The sequence below is a fragment of the Oppia nitens genome, unplaced genomic scaffold, assembly GCF_028296485.1.
Source record: "Oppia nitens isolate AA-2021 unplaced genomic scaffold, nextdenovo-longstitch-racon4-pilon3 scaffold11_pilon_pilon_pilon, whole genome shotgun sequence".
Taxonomy (NCBI): Eukaryota; Metazoa; Arthropoda; class Arachnida; order Sarcoptiformes; family Oppiidae; genus Oppia; species Oppia nitens.
Window position 1 is genome coordinate 2,230,878 of NW_026533190.1, and position 23,552 is coordinate 2,254,429.

Below are 23,552 nucleotides of genomic sequence, written 5' to 3' on the forward strand. Positions count from 1 at the left end.
CATTTACACAAAAATTAATTTTTGTTTTTTACTGTAAATAAATAAAATAAATTCTAGCTTTTAATATGATTGATAATATTGCTGTTTAGTATTTGATGACAACAATAACAACTAGTTTTTTTGTGGTTTATTTTTCTCAACAAATAAATACAGGGAGAGTACAGGGTCTGAGAGGGGTATATATATATTGCTACTTACTGGGCACTCAATGGCTATTTTTCAATAATGATTACTTTAGGCTATTTAGTCCCCCGATAACCCATGACTTTAAACTGGTCGATACCAAACTTTACAAACAGTAAATATGATAGCCATTAAATGGTTGGTTGTGTTTGTTTTAGGAAAGGGTAGTAGAATTTTAGGTATGATTTTAGGTTATGATAAATAAATGGTATCTAAAAACTAGTCTCTCTCTCTCTCTCTCTCTCTCTCTCTCTCTCTCTCTCTCTCTTTGTTTTAATTTTATAGATAGTTTCTGTATGTTTGCTATATATATACATATGTTTTCAAAAAATTTAAAAATCTCAACAATAAAAACAAATACAACAATTTTAAACCAGTTGTTGCTGTTTTTTTGTCTCTTTTGTTTATAATGGCATAAAAATTGTTTTTTAAAAATTATTTCCACACACAAACAAACAACATTTCACTTTTCAATTTCAATTACATTAAATTATTTTGTCCGTAAAAATATTTTATTATAATTTGTTTTTTTAATTTTAAAAATAGGTTTTCCATTACACAACTAACCTAAACATCTATGAGATATGTTAGATATATAAATATATATATATATATATAAATAGGCAATAAAATTAATGGCCAATCCCCTCACAAAATTTCACTCACTGTGATAACTGTCCTTGATCTTGTACTGTATAACTTTTAAAAATAAAAAACTAAGTTTAAGGTTACATATAAATATTTTTTCATTAGCAACAAAATAATGTTTTATTTTTAGTAGTTTAAGATTTCAGACCATATGAAATAATTTCAACAACAAAAAAACTAATTTCATAATAAAATAGATACAAATCAACTGATTTTTTTTGCATAAAAACATTTTTTTATTTATGAATTTTTTTTTAAAAATGGGAGAAAACAAAAATCATCATCAATTAATACAAACAATCAATTTTTTTTTAAAAAAAAGCAAATGTTTTGAGAAATGTTGGTTTTTTTTGTTTGTTTGTTTGTTTTGCAAAATTTTTATATTTTACAAATTATACAAATCAATGGATGGATGGATTGGGGGGAGGGAGGGGAAGGGGAGGTCGTTGTCTACCAGACCCAACCGCTACGGTAGCCATTGAGTCCAGAATATCCGTAGCCGTAGTTTCCGTAGCCACCATAGCCATAGGAGGACGGGTAGTACAGTGAACGTCCGTATCCATACGAGCCGTATGAGCTCGGATAGCCATAGCTGCTGCCATAGTAGCCGCTTCGGTAGCCGCCGTAGCCGTACGGGGCGGTGATAACTGTGGCGTAGACAGCGGCCAACAATCCGACAAAAACGAAGCACAACTGTATTATCAAAAAAAAAACAAAAAAAAATCAAATAAATATCAAATATTAAACAATAAGTATATTAAGAAAAAAGTTTATCCAAAAAAAATAATAAACACAAATATAAAAAACTTACCAAAAGTTTCATTTTATTTTTGTAGTAAAGTTTTGGTGAGTTTTCAACAAACAAAAAATTGAAAGACTTATTGAGACAATCAATTAGTTCAGCAGTTGATATGATTTTTAAATGTGAATTTGTTGGTCCTTTTATAGTCAAAAAAATTTTGTAGATTTTAGGTCTAATTTATTAAAAAAAAAAAAAAAATCAAAATCAAAATCAAATACAAAAAATATACACTAATAAAAGCTTACATAACCTTGAAATATCAAAGATCTACTGATGGGTAAAAATAATATAGGCTTATATAATATATGCCCAATCTATCTATCTATCTATATCTATCTATCCATCACCCCCTCCCATCCCATACCTGATCCCCCTAGTAATACATAAGCTTTAAAATAAGATTATATATATGCATAAATTTTATTTTTAGGCAATAGGTCTGTCCCCAGCAAATAAAGAAACCGGAATCTCTGTATAATGTTTCTCAATATAAATATTAATCTCAAAAAAGACTAAATATTTTTTTTACATATAATTATACTGTTGTATAGTTTAGTGTCAGAGATCTGGGGGGACATTGAGTTGTCGTGGCCTTAGATGTCAACAAATTTTACTTTCAAACAAATAAACAAAAAAATCAAATGTATTTTTTCAAAAAACAAAAGTTATTTATATTTATTTATAATAATTATAATAATATCTAATTTTCTAAACTTATATCATGTAATCTTTTAATATTTAATTAATTAATTAATAATATCACATATTATGTGTATTTGAATTTATTTTTAATATTTATAAATATATAATAATCTCATATAAATAATTTTTATACTAATATTTAGTAAAACAAATTATTTAAAGTAAATAATCGATTTTTTAATATTAATTAATTTTAATAACTACTAAAAAAATTAAAACAAATATTTATTTAGTGTTCAGTAAAAAAAACTATTTTATTAATCAGAAAATTAAATTTTAAACAATTTTTTTAGATTTATTGCATTATAAAAAAAAATATGATTTATTTTATAAATTAATTTTGTAATTACACACATAACAAAAATCAATAAAATTATACAATTTTGTACAATAAAATTTTGATTATTATTAAAATCAATAATAGTAATAATAATTGTTGTTATATTTCAAACATCAATATATAAAAAAAATAATAAATAGAAAAAACAATTAGTAGTAGTATTACAGTCTATATCCACCTAAACTGTATCCTAAATGATGGCTCCGACGGTATCCATAACGTTGACGATAGCCATTATGATAGCCATATACCGGTGCGTTTTGTCTATAATAATGATGATTATAATAGCCAACTACTGGCCGCCTACTATTGTAGCCATAGTTTCGGCTATGATAATAATGTTGTCGGTAGCCGAGTCCACCCGACGACCAGCCCCACGGATTAAATCGGGTACCGCCGCGTTTAATGGTCACTATGGCAGCATCGGTTTGGACGGCTGTATAGGCCAGGGCTAACAACAATAGTATCGATGCGACAATAATCTAAAGTTAAGAAAATCATAGATTATTATTAATTAATTAATTATTATTATATTATTTTTGATAAATTATTTTATAAAATAATTTTTTTTGAAGTCAAACAAAACTAAAATGAATAGATAATAATAATTAATTAAATGCTTACAAAAAGTTTCATTTTTTGTTTGTTTGTTTGTTTGTTGTAGTTGTCTCTCAATAACAACAATAATATGATGATAATAATTGTGATAACAGTGATAAAAAAATAAATTTATTAATTAATAATTATTAATAATATTTTTATTTAAAAAACTGTCAAAATGTCAACTATTTTGTTGTCAATATTTTTTTTTGATTCCTACAATATATTTAGTAGTATTAGATTTAACTTTTAAAAAAATATCTCAAAAAATATTTTGACAGTTTTTGTTTTATATATACTTATCACTTAGGTTTGTAACCTTGACATACACCTCATCACCACAACAAAAAAAATCATACATACAATATCTACTGGTCCTCAAAAAAAAAAATTAAAAGTTTTCATCAATAATAATAAGTAAGTATAGAATATAAAGTTTTGTTTTCATTGAAATCCTTGATAAATATAATAATGGTTACTATATTTTTTTGCTGGTGGGGGTAGTGAGAGGGGGCAATATTTTTTTTGATTTTCATTATCACACATTAATGTATTGATAGATCTAGTTTTTTTTCAATAATAATTTCTAACTATATATATATATATATATATATGTATAGCTATAGCCCAACAATAATTGAGTGAAAGGCCTTGTTGTTGTTGTTGTCCCCCTACCGTTCCCTGGGTATACCATACAGGGTAACCATAATTATAATTTTTTGTTTTTTTTAAATTGCACCATTTATTTGTTTTGGTGGAAATTTTTCTAATATAAATATATATATATATACCTGTATACAACAATTTTTAAAATGTCTTAATTATATTTATCATATATATAAAAAAACAATATAGTATTTCAAGTTCAAGTACTTAATTTTTGTATGTGTGTGTGTATAGATATTAATATATGGTAATATAAAACTCATCTATGTAAAATAATGATTAAAACCCGGGGTATAAATAGTCTAACTGTGCCATTGAAATGGATATTTTCCAGAGCACATAATATATGGGTGCAACATAACAACAACAAAATATTTCTACCTGTCCTATCAATAGATGTACTTATTTTGTGGTTATTATTATTAAATATTATTAATACTATACTGTATATAAAATTTATAATCAAATAACTTGTAAAGCAAAAAATTTTATAACATATATATATTAATGTAAAAATTTAATTGTTTATACAAATTAAGTTAATTATCATTTTTATTATTATTATTATTACCACTACTATTACTATAATGCAGTATTTTTTGAGAGAAAGTTATAGCATATTTATAAAATTAAAATTATTATAATTATTATTTTATGTAAATTGTATTATAAAATTGTATAATAGTTACAAAATATTACACAACTAATTATAATAATTTATAATATAAAACTTAAAATATAAATATAATAATACAATAATAATATCACATGTAAAATATTTTTTCCTAATTTTTAATGTTAGTTGTTGTTGTTTTTAAAAAAAACTAAAAATAAATTTACAAATACAGTACAATGACATTACTATTACTATACAATATACAGTAGTTTGACAATTATTGACCTGGGTATATTAACTTTTTTAAAATTTATTTTTGGCATATTATGATTAAGTAGTTTTAATTTATTTTTTTATTTGGCATATGTTTTACAACTAATATCATTAGTTTGTTGACACCAATGTTAAGTTAGTTGTTTTGGTGATAAAAGACAATTAAAATTATTATTATTATTATCACAGTATTAATGTAACTTAAATTTAATTTTTTTAAAAAAAGTTTTATTATGCATATAATGTACTGTAATATACTTTTATTTGTTTGTTGTTGTTTATTATTAGACAATAGATAAATTGCTATATCATATGATATTCAGATGACTAAACAAGTTTATTAATAATAAAAATAAAATAATGACTATAATAAAAGTCATTAATATCATAATAATAATATTATTAATAATGAAAATAATAATATAAAACCAAACAAAAAAATATACTATAGTTTAACAAATTTAATTTAACAAAATTGATTTTGAAAATTCATATAATATTTTTATATTTATATGTATATTTATTTAAGTCAAATATTTACAATTTTTATATTTATGATTAGATACTAACTACTAGTTTGAATTCAAAAAATTATTGTGAAATTGTTTTATTTCAATAAAATGAAAATATTAATAAATAAATTTATTAATTGATTATTTAAGATAAATATTTATCAATAACTTTCAATATATACTTGCTTTTTGAAGGCATAAACAAATTTAAAATTGTATTTAATTTTTGTTTTTAATTAAAAATGTTATTTATTTTTAAACACTATTCTAGACAAGTGATCACATTTATGATAGACATATTCAATGACTAATATGTAGTAATAAAAAAATGTTTTATATGTACAGTATATTTGTAAATACTATTAGATATTTTCTAGAAAATAAATAATAAATATATATATATTTTACTAATTGATTTCCTTAATGTAATAAATAATTAAAAATATTTTCAATTTTTTAAAACTTAAAACTTGTAAATATAATAAATTTTATAAATATTTTAATAAATAATTTTTTGTTTCTACAGTAACATCACGTAATAATTTATAATAATTAGAAATATTTTTGTTAAATATTTATAATAATAATTATAAATACAAGTTAAATGTTATGTTAGAATATATGAATCATTTAAACAAATATTAATTTAAATTAAATTTTATATTATATTAAATACTGTATTATGTTTTAGTTGTTTAATAAAATAAAATACATCAAAATTATTGACGTATATTGTATTAATAAATATTAAACAATATTTGTTTTGAATTAGTTTGATTATTTGTTTAATAAACAATTTATTAAAAATATTTGTATTACAATACATATTGTACAATATATCATAGCATATTACTTAATATATATAAAGTGTAAGCTGATGTATAATAATAATGATAATGATAATAATATAATTATTATATAAAAAACAATATTATGATATGATTTTTCTTAAAACTAGTTATTTCCAAATAGTATCCAATTTTAATCAAAAATACAAACTAAATAATTTTTTGTAAATAATTTAGGTTTAATGACTTAGATTTTTGTCATTTAGCATTAGCAAATTATTTTATAATAATTAAAAAAATAAATAATAGTTTAATATAAATTTCATTGATAATAAAAAGTTTATTATATAATTTCATAATTTTATTAAAATTACCAATATAAGTACTTAATTATAAATAGCTAAATATTGATACAGTATATCAATTAATATTTTTTTCCTAATAAATCTATTTGTTTCTATGATAGTAACAATAGTATTAAATATGTATTAAATTGCTAATCTCTCTCTCTCTCTCTCTCTCTCTCTCTCTCTCTCTCTCTCTCTCTCTCTCTCTCAATGTCTAGATTTATAAGTACTAACTTACCGGTAGATATAAAAAAAAATGTTTATATTATCACGTATTAAGCATTTCAATAATATTGTCATTATTCAATTGTAACAAAATATTAATCTAAAATTTTATAACTTTTTATGCAATTATAATCTTAAATTTTATAATTTTTAAAAACTATTTTATTTGTATGCTATTATTATATTGATTAAAATATGCAATTTTTATAACTTCTAAATTATTAAATAAAAAACCTATTTTTTGTTAACAAAATTACTTTTAAAAATAAGTTTTTCCTAATTGAAAATATTTGTATAAAAATAAACTAAATGCACTTAAATTACATGATATTATAATTTAATTTATTAATACAATACAATTATTTTCAATACAAAAAAATCCCAATTTTTTAATGCAAAAATTATAAACACATTTTGTCATTATCATAAATTCATAATCATATAATAATAATAATAATAATAATAATAAGCTAACAATGTTTTTATTATTATAACCAAAAAATAAAAATCTGCAATATCTGAAATTTTTTGAGATAAAATAGTAGCAAAAAAAATTTATGGGAATTTATTACAATGTATATATGCATATATTATAAATTTATATATATATATGATATCATAATGTATATACTAGTAATTTATATATTTTTTATATATATATGCATGTTTAAATAATGTACTATATAATACATATATAAATTATATACTGTATATAATATATATATACAAATTCAATAATATATCTAATAATACTAATCATTTAACTGTGCACTGACTCAGTGCATGGTTTGCCATCACATAACTGGGTTGACAACTGATTCGTTGCCAACAAAATCACGCCACTAGTAGTCATACATACATACATACATATAAACTATATATACTGTATATACCAATACTATATACCGGTATATATATATATATCTTTATACAACATAGAGTGATAAGTGGTATGATTTTATATATCTACAGTATATATACTATATATCGCGCGCACGGGTATTGCTACAATGTAGCACATGTCTGGTACGTGTATGTATCGCTATGTATGTGTGCGGTAGTGGTGGTGGTGGTGATGATGATGGTTATACACTTGAACACCCAGGTGCTTAGTTGTGACAAATATCAAATAATATAATCACCCCCATTGATTATTGATATGAACGATTATAAATGATATTATTCAAAAAAAAAATCAATTGACAGTTTCAATTAACTACTAACTAACAAGTAAATTGTCAAATAATAGAAAATTAAATAAAAACTTTATATACAGTATATTAATATTATATATATATTATAAATATTTTATGTCTATATATATATTGTATTTAATTTATACTTTATATATATTGCTGACTAGTATACTGTAGTATTAACAGTGCAACTGAACTCTTTACGTAATACTACTGTATTATACAGTATATATGATATAACTTTATTATACCTTATGATAATGATTTGAATGGGGAAAAAATTGTTACAAATAATTAGTATAATAATAATAATATAATAAGTTATTTATTTAAGCGGTTAGAAACAGGAAATTTTTTATTATTAATAGTTATTCACTTATACTTTATATATACTGTATATATAAGTTGTAACTAATAATTTTCAAGTGGTTTATATAATATATATACTATCACTTACTCAGTAAATGTCTCATTAAAATTGAAATCTTTTGAAATAAACTTATTGTTTGAATGTGTGAAAAGTTTTCAATATATATCAATATATATTTGATATTTAAGTTTAAATAATTTTTTTTTGATTAGACATAATAAGTATAGTAGACATCACGTCAACTCAGAAATTATTATTATTATTATTATTTTGATATAAAAGTGCTAAACATTTAGTGTTAAAGTTTTATTATTATTTAATAATTGTTAATAATAATAGTCAATACGTTTTTTTGAATTGACTTTTTTTTAAAAAAAATAATTAATAATTAATTGAATTAAAAATTTGTTGATAATATAAACAACATTTTTCAATACTAGTGTTTCAGGAAATTTGATTTTTTTTTAATTATTCGTGGATTACATTTAATTCCTGTATTATTATAATTATTTACGTAAATTACTAGTAATTTATTTAATTGTTTGTTTGTTTGTGTGTTTTGATCGTATGATATATTTATTTCAATAAATAATTTTTATTGAACAAAAAATTAGTTAAAAAAAATTTTTCATTTTAAATTGTGTCACCAAAAAATAAAACATAACATTAAATAAAAATTGAAAGTCACTAATAATAATAATAATAAGTTATAATTTAATTATAATTTTTTAAATATTCTGTGAAAATATTCTCGTAATATATACACAAAAAAACAATGGCTTTACGAAATGTATTGAAAAATCATCAAAAATTATCGCAACAATTGCTACAAAATTATGCCACACATGAGCTCCTGGTTGTGGTCAATGTCCGCCATATATCCAATACATCACATCAGGTAATGTAATGGTTTTTTTCAAACAACAACAAAAATTATATAATTTTTTTGTTGCTGTCGTTATAATCACAAACACACACATACACACACATAATAAGATTAAACACTGTGTGTGTGTATGTAATTTACACAATGTATTTATTATATAGTATTTATATAACTTTTTTTTAAAAAAAATTAAGTAATTATATTATAAATTTTAAATATAGTCATCAAAAAATAAAATAATAATAATAATAATATGTTTATTAATAGTATTAACTAAATTACACTTTTTTTAATATAAATTTTTAAATATTTAAAATAGTGTTTTTTAATATAAAACAGGCTAAATAAATATTTAATAATGATATTTTTACAATGACATTAATTTTTTAAAATAAATAAATAAATAAATTTTTTGTTTGTTAAAAACTTCTAATCTACCTTGACACCAACAAATAAAAAATTGTAGCTAAAAATATAATTATACAATAATAATAAATATTTATTTAATTAATTACACAATAAATTATACAAATAAATAGCAATTAATTTTTTAAATTTAATTAATTAATTAAAACTTATTAATTAAAAAACAAATTATTAATAATAATTTTATTAAACTTTATAGACTCAATTGGCACCTACATCCTATGGTACGGCATCTAACATAACGGCCCTAAACAATAAGCTAAAATTGCCGAAATACATGAGCTTTGGCCGCTGTTCGCCGGCATCATCGTCATCATCGTCGATGGCCATAGTAGACCATGTATACGATCGATCGCCGTCAATGGCCATTGCTGGTCATCGGCGACCATTGACAATGATATTTGCCTGGATGTTAGCCAAAGACAAACACATTGAAAAGTATAAGCAAATGTGGTTCAAACGCGGCTTCGATGTCCTAATTGTCAAGACATCGCCACTGGATCTACTGTTGCCGCCGGTCGGCGGCCAAGTAGTGGCGGCCAATGTTGTCAAAAGTTTGCACGAACTGTGCGCCCAATATAACGAAATAGTAGTCCACGCCTTTTCGGTGGGCGGCTATCAGTTTGGTCTGACACTACAACAGTTGACCGGTATTCAAGAAAATCGTTATCTATTGGACTCAATCAAAGGTCTGATATTGGATTCGATGGTCTTTACCGAAGACTGTGCACCCGGTCTGTCCCGAGCCATAACACAGCACCCGGCGGTACAGCCACTAATCGAACAGTCTATCAACGGTTTTCTTAGGCTATTCAAGAATATATCTGTCAAATACTATGACATGGCCTACAATGCGTACGCCAATCCCGGAGCCAAATATTCCGGTAAATATCATATACAATATATACTGGATTTCCGCCGAACCCTCCTACTAATAACTACCCGTCCACACATACAAATCTCTGTAGAATAAACTAATTGTAAACAATTTATCTATTTTTTTAAAAAGGACTCTTTTTATACGCCAAAAACGATATCGTCAGTAGTGTGGCCTCAAACGAGCACATCATCGACACGTGGCGTCGGGCCGGCCATAATGTCAGAGCCAAGTGCTGGGACCGATCCACACATGTATTGCACTATAGAGACCATAAAACAGATTACGAGCTCGAGTTGGACTCATTTATCCGGAGTTTGAAACTGAGAAATGCCAACATTTAAGAGAGAGAGAGAGAGAGAGAGAGAGAGAGAGATCACCCGAAAAAAATATATCGAAACAATTTTTTTATACATTTTTAAAAAAAACTTAATTTAATTTAATTTATAATATTATTAACTTAATGTCCTATTTATACTGAATATACAGTATATATAATATATATAAATACATTTTTTTAATTACCGTAATTTAATATCAATCAATATAATTAACACATTTTTAATATATATATATAAATTTGTTGTTGCATTTATATATATAAAACATACATAAAATATTCAATAGTTTTTTAGATTTAATTAATAATCCAATTAATTAACTTAGAAATTGTGATTTATTTAATTTTATCGCTTTTAATTATAGTTATATATAATTAGTATTACTATTCAATAATCATTAACTTGTAATTATATACTCCGTTATGTGATAGCAAAAAAATATGTTATATATAAATATATATTTATTTATATTGAGCCCATTGAAAAATGACTAACAAATAGATCTACTAAATAATAATAAAAAAGTTTATTAATGTTTTAATTAATAATAACTTAATTATTATTATTGAATTATTATTGAATTTGTATTTTATATAGATATATTCGATTATATGATTATAATTTATTAAATGTATTATTATTGTGTTTTAATTAACTTAATTAATATAAATTTATAAATAGTATCATTTTTAATAATTATTACCATTATTTAAAAAATAATAGTTAATGTAATTTGAATTTTTTTTAAATGTGTGCTTGTGCTTAAAAAATGTATTTTTAAAATAAATAATTTATATATGTAAAATCTAAATATTAAGATTTTTTAAAAATTCCCACAAAAACAATGTACACGTGAACACTGCGTGATCTGTGACTGGATCTGTGGCAGTGATTGGCTGTCTAAACAAATCGGATGACTAGTTGCCATAGCATTGGCCAATCAGGTTTCAAGAATTTTTAAATGAGTCATATAAACTTCAAGTTCAACTGTGTGTGTGTGTGTGTGTGTGTGTGTGTACAGTACAGGTGTATAATATAAATACATGTTTTTAATTAATAAAATAAAAATTTTTGAAATTTTTTTAAGCACATATATACTTATGTAATACTTACTGTAAATAAAATAATAATAATATAATGCTAATGTTTAATTGTTATTGGCTTAAATATTATTTAGATAGTTAATATTATATAATAATAATAATTTTTGTTTTAAGGTTGAGTGTATATTATTATTATTATTATTATTATCATTATTATCATGTCAACCCTTTTATAAAATAAAAATTTATTTTTGTTTTTTATATATATATATATATAAAAAACTGGTACTCACCGTTTATGTGTCTAAGTGTGAGTTTATATATATATATATATATATATATATATATACTAGACACTAGTTTATACTGTATGTTAACAATTAATTATTAGTGTATATACTGTATCATATAAATAGTTATTATTGTTGTTGTTATTATTATTATTGTTATCAATATTAATATTATTACATATTTTTTTTATGTACACTACAGGTATATACTGTATATTAGTTACTAGCAGTTACTGTACAGTATTGGGTGTGTGTGTGAAACATACTGTACATTACTGTACAAACAATTAATAATAATTTTTTTTAAAAAAAATTTCATATAATTATTGCAACTCATCATTACATTTACACTGTGAGAGCATTTAAACTAAAAAATATATGATTGAATTTTTTAAGTATATATATTAATAATATAACAAATAATATTAATATTATTTTAAAATTATATTACTTCAAAAAAAATATATATATATAAATTTTTTTAAAAAAAATATGTACCGGCAATAATAGTTAAATTAAATTGTGAAATATTTTTTTTATTTATATTAAAAGGAAATAACTAATTAATTATAACTAATTAATTGCAATAATAACTTTATATWTATATATATATATAATTTTGTTTGTTTGGGTGTATAATTATAATATCATATTTTTATTTTATTTAAAAAAAACATTTATTAATTTAAAAATTCAACAAAAAATTATTTTTTAAAAAATATTAATAATAATTTATTTACTTAGTGTATTAACTAATTGTATGAATTGTTTTATTTAAAAAAAAAAATATTATATCAAATCATTGCATTGTATTTATTTTATGACTTTTTAAGATTAATTAATTATTTATTAATTTAATTATTATTTTTTTTGACAAATCATTTACTGTTTATAAAATAAATAACAATTAAAACTGTGAATACTATCAGCAAATACAACAGTTTTGTGTGTATTTTATTATTTAAACAATTTATTAATTATTTTTTTGTTTAGAAAAATATTATTTATTTATTTTTTAGTTATTTAGTTTAAAAAAATTAGTTTTTAAATAAAATTGTTTATTAATTATCAAATCAACGAAACAAAATGAGTCTCAAATTGCTATCAAATAATTTTATTATTTATAATAAAAATAATAACCGACTGATTATTAAATGCTATCTCAATGGCCATAACAACTATAGGAATACCGCGGCGGCCACTGTCGGTATAATGATTGGTGGCCAACGTTTTGCCGCAAATGTCACTAATATTGCTAATAAGGTATGAATTTTGTGTATATATATAATATCATTAAAAAATCAAATTTATTAAAACTTTTTTGTTTGTTTCTCTCACTTTCCGATAATTTTTTTATAAAAAAATAGACACAATTGGCCGCTTCATCGTACGGTACGGCAGCCGCAGCCGCAGCCAAAGTGGTACAAAATAAACTAATTTTGCCGAAAAATATGAGTTTTCATAACTGCTGGCATCCAAGTGCTACACCGGAATCGATGGCCATGTTTGACGGCAAACAACAACAACAACAACAATCAATGGCTATTACGGGCACCCGTAGACCGTTGACACTGTTGTTGGCCTGGATGTTGGCCAAAGACAAGCACATTGAAAAGTATCGGCAAATGTGGTTCAAACGTGGCTTCGACGTACTGACTGTACGGACATCACCGCTGGATCTACTGTTGCCGCCGGTTGGCGGACTGGCAGTGGCCAAAAATATAGCCAACACACTGAACGAACTAAGCGGCCAATACAACGAAATAGTTATACACATATTTTCGGTGGGCGGCTACCAATTTGGGCTAACACTTAAACAGATGATCGGCAAACCCGAGTATCAGTATATACTTGATTCTATTAAAGGAATGGTCATCGATTCGATGGTCTATCCGGATGACTGTGCACCCGGTCTATCGCGTGCCATAACACTGAACCCGATAGTACAGCCGGTAATTGAACAGTCCATACACGGCTTTCTCAGGCTATTCAAGAATATATCTGTCAAATACTATGACATTGCTTTCGACGCCTACGCTAATCCTAAAGCTAAATATCCAGGTATTTAACTCCTCTATTTGGTGACATACCTGTCCCATCAACTGATTATTTTGTTTATTATATATAAACTAATTTTATATATATATATATATATATATATTTGTTTGTTTGTTAGGGCTTTTCTTGTACTCGAAAGACGATTTGGTCAGTAGCGTTGCGACCAATGATTATCTGGTGGACACATGGCGTCGGGCCGGCCATAACGTCAGGTCCAAGTGCTGGGATCGGTCGACACATGTACTACACTATAGAGACCATCAACAGGAATACGAGGACGAGTTGGACGCCTTCATCAAGAGTTTGAAACTGAGAAACGCTAACATCTAATTGAATTGAATTGAATTTTTATTTTATTTATTTATATTTTAATTGAAGTTTTTTGACAATCAAATGAATTATAATTTTTAAAAAAACAAATATTTTTAAATCTCAACATAAATACAATACATTTCACAATAATAATAACTAAACAAACATTTTGGTTATTTTAAAAAATTTATTATTCGATAGAAATATTTTTATTTTATTTTTTGTTTAATTGAATTATTTAATAAAAATATATGTGATTTTTTTGTGTATTTTTTTACATAATTAAACAATAACAAAAAAAAATTACCATTAAGTAATCCATGTTTGTGATATACACTTAATAATAATAATAATAATAATAATAAATTATGATTTATATGGTTAAATTATTTATAATAATTATAAAAATAAATAAATGTTTTATAATTATAATAATAATTATAAAAATTATTGACTTATAACACAAGCAATAATAATGTTCTGTTACTATACCATAGTTGTACTGTTAATATGAAATTATTTAAAAATTAAGGTTAAATAAAATGCTATTATTTATTATTATTATTATTACTCTAATAGTTGTACTAAATTAAATAAATAATAACTATTGTTAGAAAATTTATTGGCTTATAAATAATAAATAATTATTGTAATATGTAGTAGTAATATGTATAATGATATTAAATATAATAAATAAGATATAAATAATTTTTTGTTAAATCAATGTTAACCTATTTTACAAATCTCTAATAATAAAAAACATTTATTATTTGATAATAAATCAAGAAAAATACAATTTTTTTAATTAATTTATTTATTAACTTATTTTTATAAAATAAAAAACAACAAAATTTAAGACAATATAATATATATTTTTATACAAATTATAAGTACTGTATAATAATAAAAACAAATAAATGTTTTAACGTTTGTCTCATTTTTTTGTTTGTTTGTTTAATTGTTTTACTTCAAAAAAAAAATTTAACTTAAATATATAGTGTCAAAACAAATGTAAATATATACTAATATAATAATAATAATATATTCATTCAATAAAAAAAAATTATTTACAAAATATTTCATACAATTTTTTAAACATATTTATATACCGTATATATATATACATACAGTATATATATATAAATATAATGTATACTTTAATGTTTATAATGTAAGCGAACAATGAGTGAATCTATTAGTTATAAAATTTAAAATCTTTTTTTTTGTTTTTGTTTATATATATATATACTTTTGCTATAAATTTGTTGTCTATGAGAGTGTATGTGTGGGTGTATGAGTAGTAGTATATAAATATATATGTCAACCAACAACACCAACAACAAAAAAGTATTGTCTAAGTTGATGGACAGTCAGTCAGCCCCTGTCCCTCTATTATTTGGTACGACTTTTATGACTACTTCGATGGCTACTAGTATCGGCCGTTGTCGCCGCCACCGATGATGTTGTCTTCAGTCTCTTGTCGTCAGACGATCGATGCGACGATCGTTTGTTGTTGTTGTCATCCGGTGGCGATCTGTTGCTGTGGCGATCAGTTCGGCTTCGCTTTGAATCGCGATGTCTGTCCCGATGATGATCGTCCTTATCCTTGTCCTTATCCTTATCGCGTTGTTCCCGATCCTTGTCTCTGTCGCGCTCGCGTTCCTTATCCCTGGACCTGTCCTTGTCATCGGATTTATGTTTTTTATGATGTTTGTGATGTTTTCGCGAAGACGACGACTTATCTTTATCTTTCGATTTATCGCTGTCTCTCTTGTGATGCGACGACGACTTATCCGCCGATGACTTATCTTTTGCCGACTCTTTTTCAGTTAACTTTTTCTGATTGTCTTTAACATCGTTGACATTTAGTTTGGTTTTTTCGTTGCGTTCATTCGCCAGACTATCGACAATCGATGTCTGCGATTTGATTACCAATTCGTCTTCGTATTCGTTGCATTCGACTTTCATTTCGATGAGATCATCCATTGCTGGCTCTTCATCGATAGTGGTAGCGGCGGCGGCCACGACAACATCGTCACTATTATCGATATTGTTGTCGTTGTCGTCGAAACAGACACTATCGGCTATCAGTTGTTCATAATCTAAATTGTCTGCTTCAGCGGTATTGACGACATCATCGTCTTTGTCATCGATATCGTACAGATTAAGCTCTTCTTCTGGTACATTGTTTTTCGATTGATTTTCTGTAACATATGACTATAGAAAAAATAAATATATAAATTTTCAAAAAACAATAAATTTTCAATTGAAACTTAAACCCCTCCCCCCTTTCGCTAACCCCAACCCTCCTGTCCATCTTTAAATCCCCTATTAATTTCAAAATAGTATCCATACCTTTGATTCACTTTTAATTACTTTGACTACACTCTCGACAACCTTTTGCTGCTCAACAGCAGCGCTGCCGACTACGATGTCGGCGTCAATGTCATCGTCGGCAATAAATTTATCGTTTCGGATGGTTTCCTCGTTGACCACCACTACCTTCTTCTCCTCCTTCTCTATTGGTTCCACTTTTGGCTCTACCTCTTTGATTGTACTGTTATTATTATCAACGCTTCGTTTTTCCTCTTTAACTCGTTTCTTGTGTCGCTCTTTACTATCGTCACAATTATGAGATCGACTGCCGCCGCTGTGGCCACTCTTCTTGTTGTTGTTGTTGTCCTCAGTTTTTTTCTTGTCGTCCGTCCGACGGGACGACGACCTATGCGAAGAGCTATCGGCGGCTGCGGCTGGCCGTCGGTCACGACTATTGTCGGGTTCTTTATTACTACGATCCTTATCTCTCACTTTATACTCTTTATCCCGCTTTTTGTGTTGTTGTTGTTGTCTATCTCTACTATCGTGTCGACCGCCGCCACCGTCCCTATCGTGACGTCTACTGTTCATATCTCGATCGTATGGCGATCGCGAACGACGATATCGGTCCCGATGGTCACGGCCTCCGCCGCCACCAGCGTAGTCACGATTGCGGTATCGGTCGCCGCCGCGCGGTGATCGAGACCGTCGACGCGGCGAATAACTTCTGTTACGCGATCGACTACGTGAGCTCATTGTAAACGTCGACGACGGCGATGAGGAACTGGATGAACGTGACGACGACGACGAAGTGGATCGACGAGATCGGGAACGGCGCGGACGCGGCGAACGAGATCTACGGTCTCGTGATGGGCGACGATAGCGTCGGTCGCGAGTCGAACGGGATTCCAGTTCTCGCTGAAAACGGTTAAACTTGTCGTCGTAGTCGTCGTAATTGGGAGGCATATAGTGGTGCGGATAGTGAGAGTCGGCCGGCATTAGTGTTGAGCCTAATAAAAGACGGATCGATTGAAGAAATAAAATAAAATAAACAAAAAAAATATTCAAAAACAAATTAGTCAAATAATAATAATAATTGTAAATTAGTTTTTAAAAATATAATAATAGTGTATTCAAAGTATATAATAATTTAAAAACTCTTTTGAAAAATGGATTACAGATCCGCATCCGATTCGGGCACTTGTGATCCAAACCTAACAATTATTTTTCAAGACATTGTTTTTTTTTATAGATCTAATCCGTTAGTATATATCATATATATATATGACAATCGGATACCTGAGTATAGGTTGTATTTTTCAAATACATTATTATACATATAAATTATATAACATAATTAACCAAATAATTAAATTATTATTTTTTTATATATAATTTATAGAAAAAACCAATAGATTATTACAATTTATTGGTAACATTAAACACATAAATAAATTCTATGAATAATCAAATAAAACACAATTTTGGAAATTTACATACAATTGCTTACAATTATTATGTTATTAATGAAATAATAAATATATATATTTATATATTTGATTGATAAGTAAATTAGATATATATTTTGTATGTTATTTATAAATACAATTTAATTGCATTCATTATTATTATATATATATAAAAACTATAAACTAAAATTTGTGTCAAACATTATTGAAATTATTGACTAATTTTTTGTTATAAAATATAACACATAATAATGATAATAATAAAATAGTAATTTACAGATAATAATAATAATAATAATAATAAATATATCACAGATATTTATCACAAAAAGTTAATTAATTATATATTAATTTAGTTATTATTTTAAATTTATTAATTAAGTAATGAATTAGAATATAATATATGGTAAATATCAGGCAAAATATATCTATAATTTATATATATATTAAATAAGTGATAAAAAAATTGACGATAAGTTTTTATAATTTTCGGGTCAGTTTAGGACCGAGAATCGGTATAAAATATATATATATATGGTGTGTGTCTAACATAAAACAAATAACTCCATACCCGGTGGGGGCGCTTCACCCATACTATTAATACCCATTGGATGATGAACTGGAGGCATATGTTGTCCACCACGGGGACCCATATAGCCGTACGGATCGTACCCTTGCGGACGCATCGGTGGCGGCGGATAGCCGTATGGGCCCATCGGATTCATTGCCATCTGATAGCCGCCGGGTGTGTGCATTGGTCGATAGCCGGGTGGCTGACCCATACCGGGTCGTGGTGGCGGCGGATAACCACGCGGTGGCATTGACTGCATCGGTGGCCGTCCCAATAGCGGATTTTGTCCCGAAATTGTTGTCCGAATAGACCGTATGGGACCAGTCATCGGTCGCATGTGTCGGACCGGCATTTGAGCCAACGATGTAACCGGATTAACGTTACCCATAAATTCGGATTTGTTTTCCGTGTGCGAAGTGGTCGAAGTGTACGAATCGATTGGCTCGTCAACTACGGGTGTGTTGGATCCACCAGTTAGGTCGGTGCCACTAAACATCAGAGATAATGAATAATAAAAAAAATTACAGAAATGTTAAAACAAATCAAAAAGTTTATATCAAAAAATGTTTTGTTTTTTTAAATATAACGCTTACTCTTCAAGTGAAACACCATTTTCTGCCAGACTGTGAGTTTCGTTTGTATTATTGACTTCGTCGGCATCGGTGTTAGTGTCCGATTCGCTATTGACTTTCGGTGAGCTACTACTGGCAGCAGCTATCACTTCGTCTAGTGTTACATCATTATTGGACTCTACAGCTGTATCTGTATCGGTAACAACAGGTTTCGGTGACGACGTCGAAACTGTTGTTACAATTGATTGTTCATTAATGATAGCATCGGTAGTAGTCGTTACAGGCGATTGCGGTAATGTTGGTGACGGTGTTCGCGCTTTGGTGACAACCGCTTGAATCTGATTGACGACGGGTTTGATTTCGTTTTGTTCAACAATCTCTTTGAACGGTTTGAGTACATCGTCATCACTACTACTACTAGTATTGGTGTCATTAGTTTCGGTACCAATGGTTGGGATTATTTGCTGGACATTTCGTTTATCTTCAGCAACATTATTATTATTATTATTGGTGATTGTGGTGGTGATGGACATAGCAGATACTGGCACATCCGGCCGATTATCGGCTACTGTTGTAGTAGTAGTAGTGGGGGTAGTGGTCTGGCCGTTAATCGAAAACGGTAGCGACGGCTTATGGTGATGATGATTGCGCATAAAATAGCCGGTATCGCTCTTGAATTTGGCCACTTGTGTCCGCAAAAATCGATTCGGTATGAGTTTGTCGGGCGAGACATCGGTCTCGTGACAAGTTGGACACTCGTGCGACTCGGACTCCAATAGTGCCGAACGTATACCTGAAGTTTTTTTTTTAAGGAGTAAAAGAAATTTTTGATATAATAAATCAAATGTTAGAAAACTTCTAAATTTGGAAAAATTATGTTAAATTAAACAATAATAATAAATATTGAAAAATAATAATGAAATAAAATTTTGATTATATATATATATATTCATATTTTGCAATATAATTAACACCAGTTGACTATTGTGTATAAAAAATAGTTATATTAAGATAATTACCGGTAGTTATTTTTTTTTAAAAAAATTATAAAAATAATAATTTTACACAAATAAATACCTGGTATAATAAACATAATAAATTAGGTAATATAAAATATATAGCAAATATATATACAGTAATATCACAAGTTTTTTAATGATGTGAATTGAAATTTGGAGATAAATAATTAATTTTGAAAAAAATAATAATTGTTTTATTATTATTATCATCACTTAATATAATTAATAATAAAGTTAATAATCGATAATTTAATAATAATAATAATAATAATAATAATAATAATATTAATAATAATTGTTGCATACATTCATCACAGTAACCGTTGCCACAACAGGGTGTTAGTACCGCGTCCTGCAGTAGTTCACCGCAAGTCATACACTTGAGGTCTTCGGGTATCTCCTGTTTCGGATCGTGACTATCGGGTTCGTTGGTCATCATAAACGGCGGCTTTTCTTTCTTTATCTCTTTGTAGGCTTGACTGCGGGGATTAGACAAAACCAAAATTTTTAAAAAAATTTACAATAAATATCTAATTAGTAAAATACACTTAAAAAACACTAAACAATAGTTTACAACAAATCAATACTACTTACGCATCAATAATAGGAACTGCATAATCACCCGTAGCGGTCAATAGGGCACCCTTTTGGTCGGCATTGGCCGGTATCATAAAACTTCTGGGTATACCAGTACTTCGTTTGACATCAGTCTAGAAATATAATTTTTTTTATTTGAAAAAAACATATCAACCAATTGATTAACAAAAAACTTACATTATTTGTAGGACAATGTTTAATATAGTGACCCTGTAGTCCGCACCGATAGCATGTATAGTTGGCCGGTAGTGGACCAATAGGTCCGCCCTTTGTTTTCACATACTTTGACGGATCGTAGTCTTGAGTGCTCTGACTCATCATTGCTTTGATCTTTTCATCTTCTGTTGAATAAGATGTCGATATATTTGACGACTGGATATTTGATAGACAACAACAACAACAACAAGAAAAAAACAGCAATCAATTTAGAGATACAAAAATAATTATATATATATATATCTATACTTTAGTTATCTTTTCCAATTCAATATGTCCCTGATTGTTGGTCTATGAAAATAAAATAATAATTTAAATTAAACAAAATTAAAAGTAATAATAAAAATAATAATCAATTACTTACCCCTTTGGTTGTATTAGCCTCCTCTCCTCGATTCCTATATACAATGTATTGAAAAGATATATAGTTATGATTATAAGTTAATAAAAAATAATAATAATAATAATAATAAATCAAATAAAACAGTTTTTTGTTTTGAATACAAAAATTGATTTAGCAAATCATATAGTGGTTTTGACACAAACATTAATGCAATATAATATTAAGTGCCAAATATAACACCAATTAATTGCAAATCTTTATTGAATAGATTTTAGTTCATCAATAGGTTTTTTTTTAAAAAAAATAATAGTATCATTCATTCAATTAATTAAATTTTAAAAACCAATAAAAATTTATATAATACTTAAATAACAATAAATATCATCATATAAAACAGCTTAACATACAATTTACGGTACCGTAAGCTATATATATATATATATATAAAATGGATTTCAATTATAATAATAATTATTATTATTAATCATAATAAATATTTAAATATAATAATCTATTAAAAAAAATATATTTATAATTTTTAAAAGACAATTAATTCAATCAATAGATATATCACAATATTTTTTTTCTGTTTAAAAATATCACAGTTAGTTTGAGTGTGCGTGTCTATACAATGGGACAGTCCATACACACCGATGCCCTGACCGACCGACCGATACACCCGATTGAGTGGCCAATTCTAGTAATCCAATACACAGATTAGATTATCCACTGACCTCAATCGGGCGACAGCGGGTGCGGTATTTGGCCAACATTAGTGTGAAGGTCATACAGACACACACACACATAGATATAGATAATGAGTGATAGGTTAGCGTCGGTAGGCGACTGATAGCGATATAGTCAATCAATCAGTCAGTCACAGTAGTAGTAGTAGTAGTAGTTGATGGTTCAACAATCATACCAGGACTTCTTGTGCTGGCCAGAGGAGGCTGCCATCGGTACTCGGGCCACGTCGACGGTCGCATTTTTCGGTACCAGTTCCGAGTCGATATGATAGACTATAATAATAATGAATATGTAAAGAAAAAAAACAAACAAACAATAAGTTAATCGGATATAACGGATCAACAATTAGCGACACCACTACCACGACACGGACTTAGCCGCAGCGGCGGTGGTGGCTATCGTAACCTATCAATCAATCGGGTGGTTTGGCCACCGTATGGGTTGGCAATAATCTATAGGTTATATATGTAATACATACCTTCACCAGTTTGACTATTGGTAATCTGTAGGTCCATATCGGCCGTCTTGCCTAACCGTCTCTGTTGCATAATTGCCCGCTTAAGGTCACCGACCGATATATGTAGGCCATCAACGATTACCGAATGTTTGTCTTTACTTGATTTGAACTTATAGTGAACCGACATATTTGTGTGTTTATTATGTTATGTTGTCGTTGTTGTCGTATTAATAATGGTGTTACCGATCAATGGCTAACTGAGCCAAACAACAGTGTGTTTGTATTAACTGTTAGTACAGTATAGCTCTCTCTCTCTCTCTCTCTCTCTCTCTCTCTCTCTTTAATACAACACTAACGCTAACTAAACGCAACACTAAATACTATGTATTTATTATTATTGTATTATTAATGTAATACTATTGATATTTAAAATACAGTGTGTATAGTATATATCAGTCAACACACATACAATATAATGGAATAAACAAATTAGTACATAGTATTTAATAGCAGTTACTGTTAGACATTAGTAACTATTTTAACAAACATACTGTACTCTATGTGTTTATACATTTATAGGTCTACAGTATAATAATAGTGTACTATTTACTATACTAGGAGTCTACTAGAGTAAAACGGTTTGGTTCAGGTTTACTAGAGAACAACAAATAAAGTATTTTTTACACGATTAGATGATATAGGGTTTCGGTTCCGGTTTATAATAACACACACACACACACACAC

The 23,552-nt window shown here is 26.8% G+C and overlaps 3 protein-coding genes across 3 annotated transcripts; 2 read left to right on the top strand and 1 right to left on the bottom strand.

Moving 5' to 3' along the window:
- The first annotated feature begins 8,975 nt into the window (after positions 1 to 8,975).
- On the top strand, positions 8,976 to 10,977 carry LOC128954209 (transmembrane protein 53-like). Its single transcript, XM_054299786.1, has 3 exons — positions 8,976 to 9,166; positions 9,780 to 10,464; positions 10,590 to 10,977. The coding sequence occupies exons 1-3, from the start codon at positions 9,044 to 9,046 to the stop codon at positions 10,799 to 10,801; spliced, it is 1,020 nt and encodes a 339-aa protein (XP_054155761.1). The 5' UTR covers positions 8,976 to 9,043; the 3' UTR covers positions 10,802 to 10,977.
- A 2,230-nt stretch (positions 10,978 to 13,207) lies between these two features.
- LOC128954188 (transmembrane protein 53-like) lies at positions 13,208 to 14,571 on the top strand. Its single transcript, XM_054299764.1, has 3 exons — positions 13,208 to 13,394; positions 13,499 to 14,192; positions 14,308 to 14,571. Exons 1-3 carry the CDS (start codon positions 13,218 to 13,220, stop codon positions 14,517 to 14,519), a joined length of 1,083 nt encoding a protein of 360 aa, XP_054155739.1. The 5' UTR covers positions 13,208 to 13,217; the 3' UTR covers positions 14,520 to 14,571.
- Positions 14,572 to 15,770: 1,199 nt separating this feature from the next.
- Positions 15,771 to 23,157, bottom strand: LOC128954025 (E3 ubiquitin-protein ligase RBBP6-like). Its single transcript, XM_054299592.1, has 11 exons — positions 22,830 to 23,157; positions 22,527 to 22,623; positions 21,626 to 21,659; positions 21,511 to 21,552; positions 21,223 to 21,417; positions 21,043 to 21,158; positions 20,755 to 20,927; positions 19,451 to 20,222; positions 18,858 to 19,345; positions 16,857 to 17,827; positions 15,771 to 16,718 (listed from the first exon to the last, which is right to left on the bottom strand). The coding sequence occupies exons 1-11, from the start codon at positions 22,993 to 22,995 to the stop codon at positions 15,894 to 15,896; spliced, it is 3,879 nt and encodes a 1,292-aa protein (XP_054155567.1). The 5' UTR covers positions 22,996 to 23,157; the 3' UTR covers positions 15,771 to 15,893.
- Between the last annotated feature and the right edge of the window lie 395 nt (positions 23,158 to 23,552).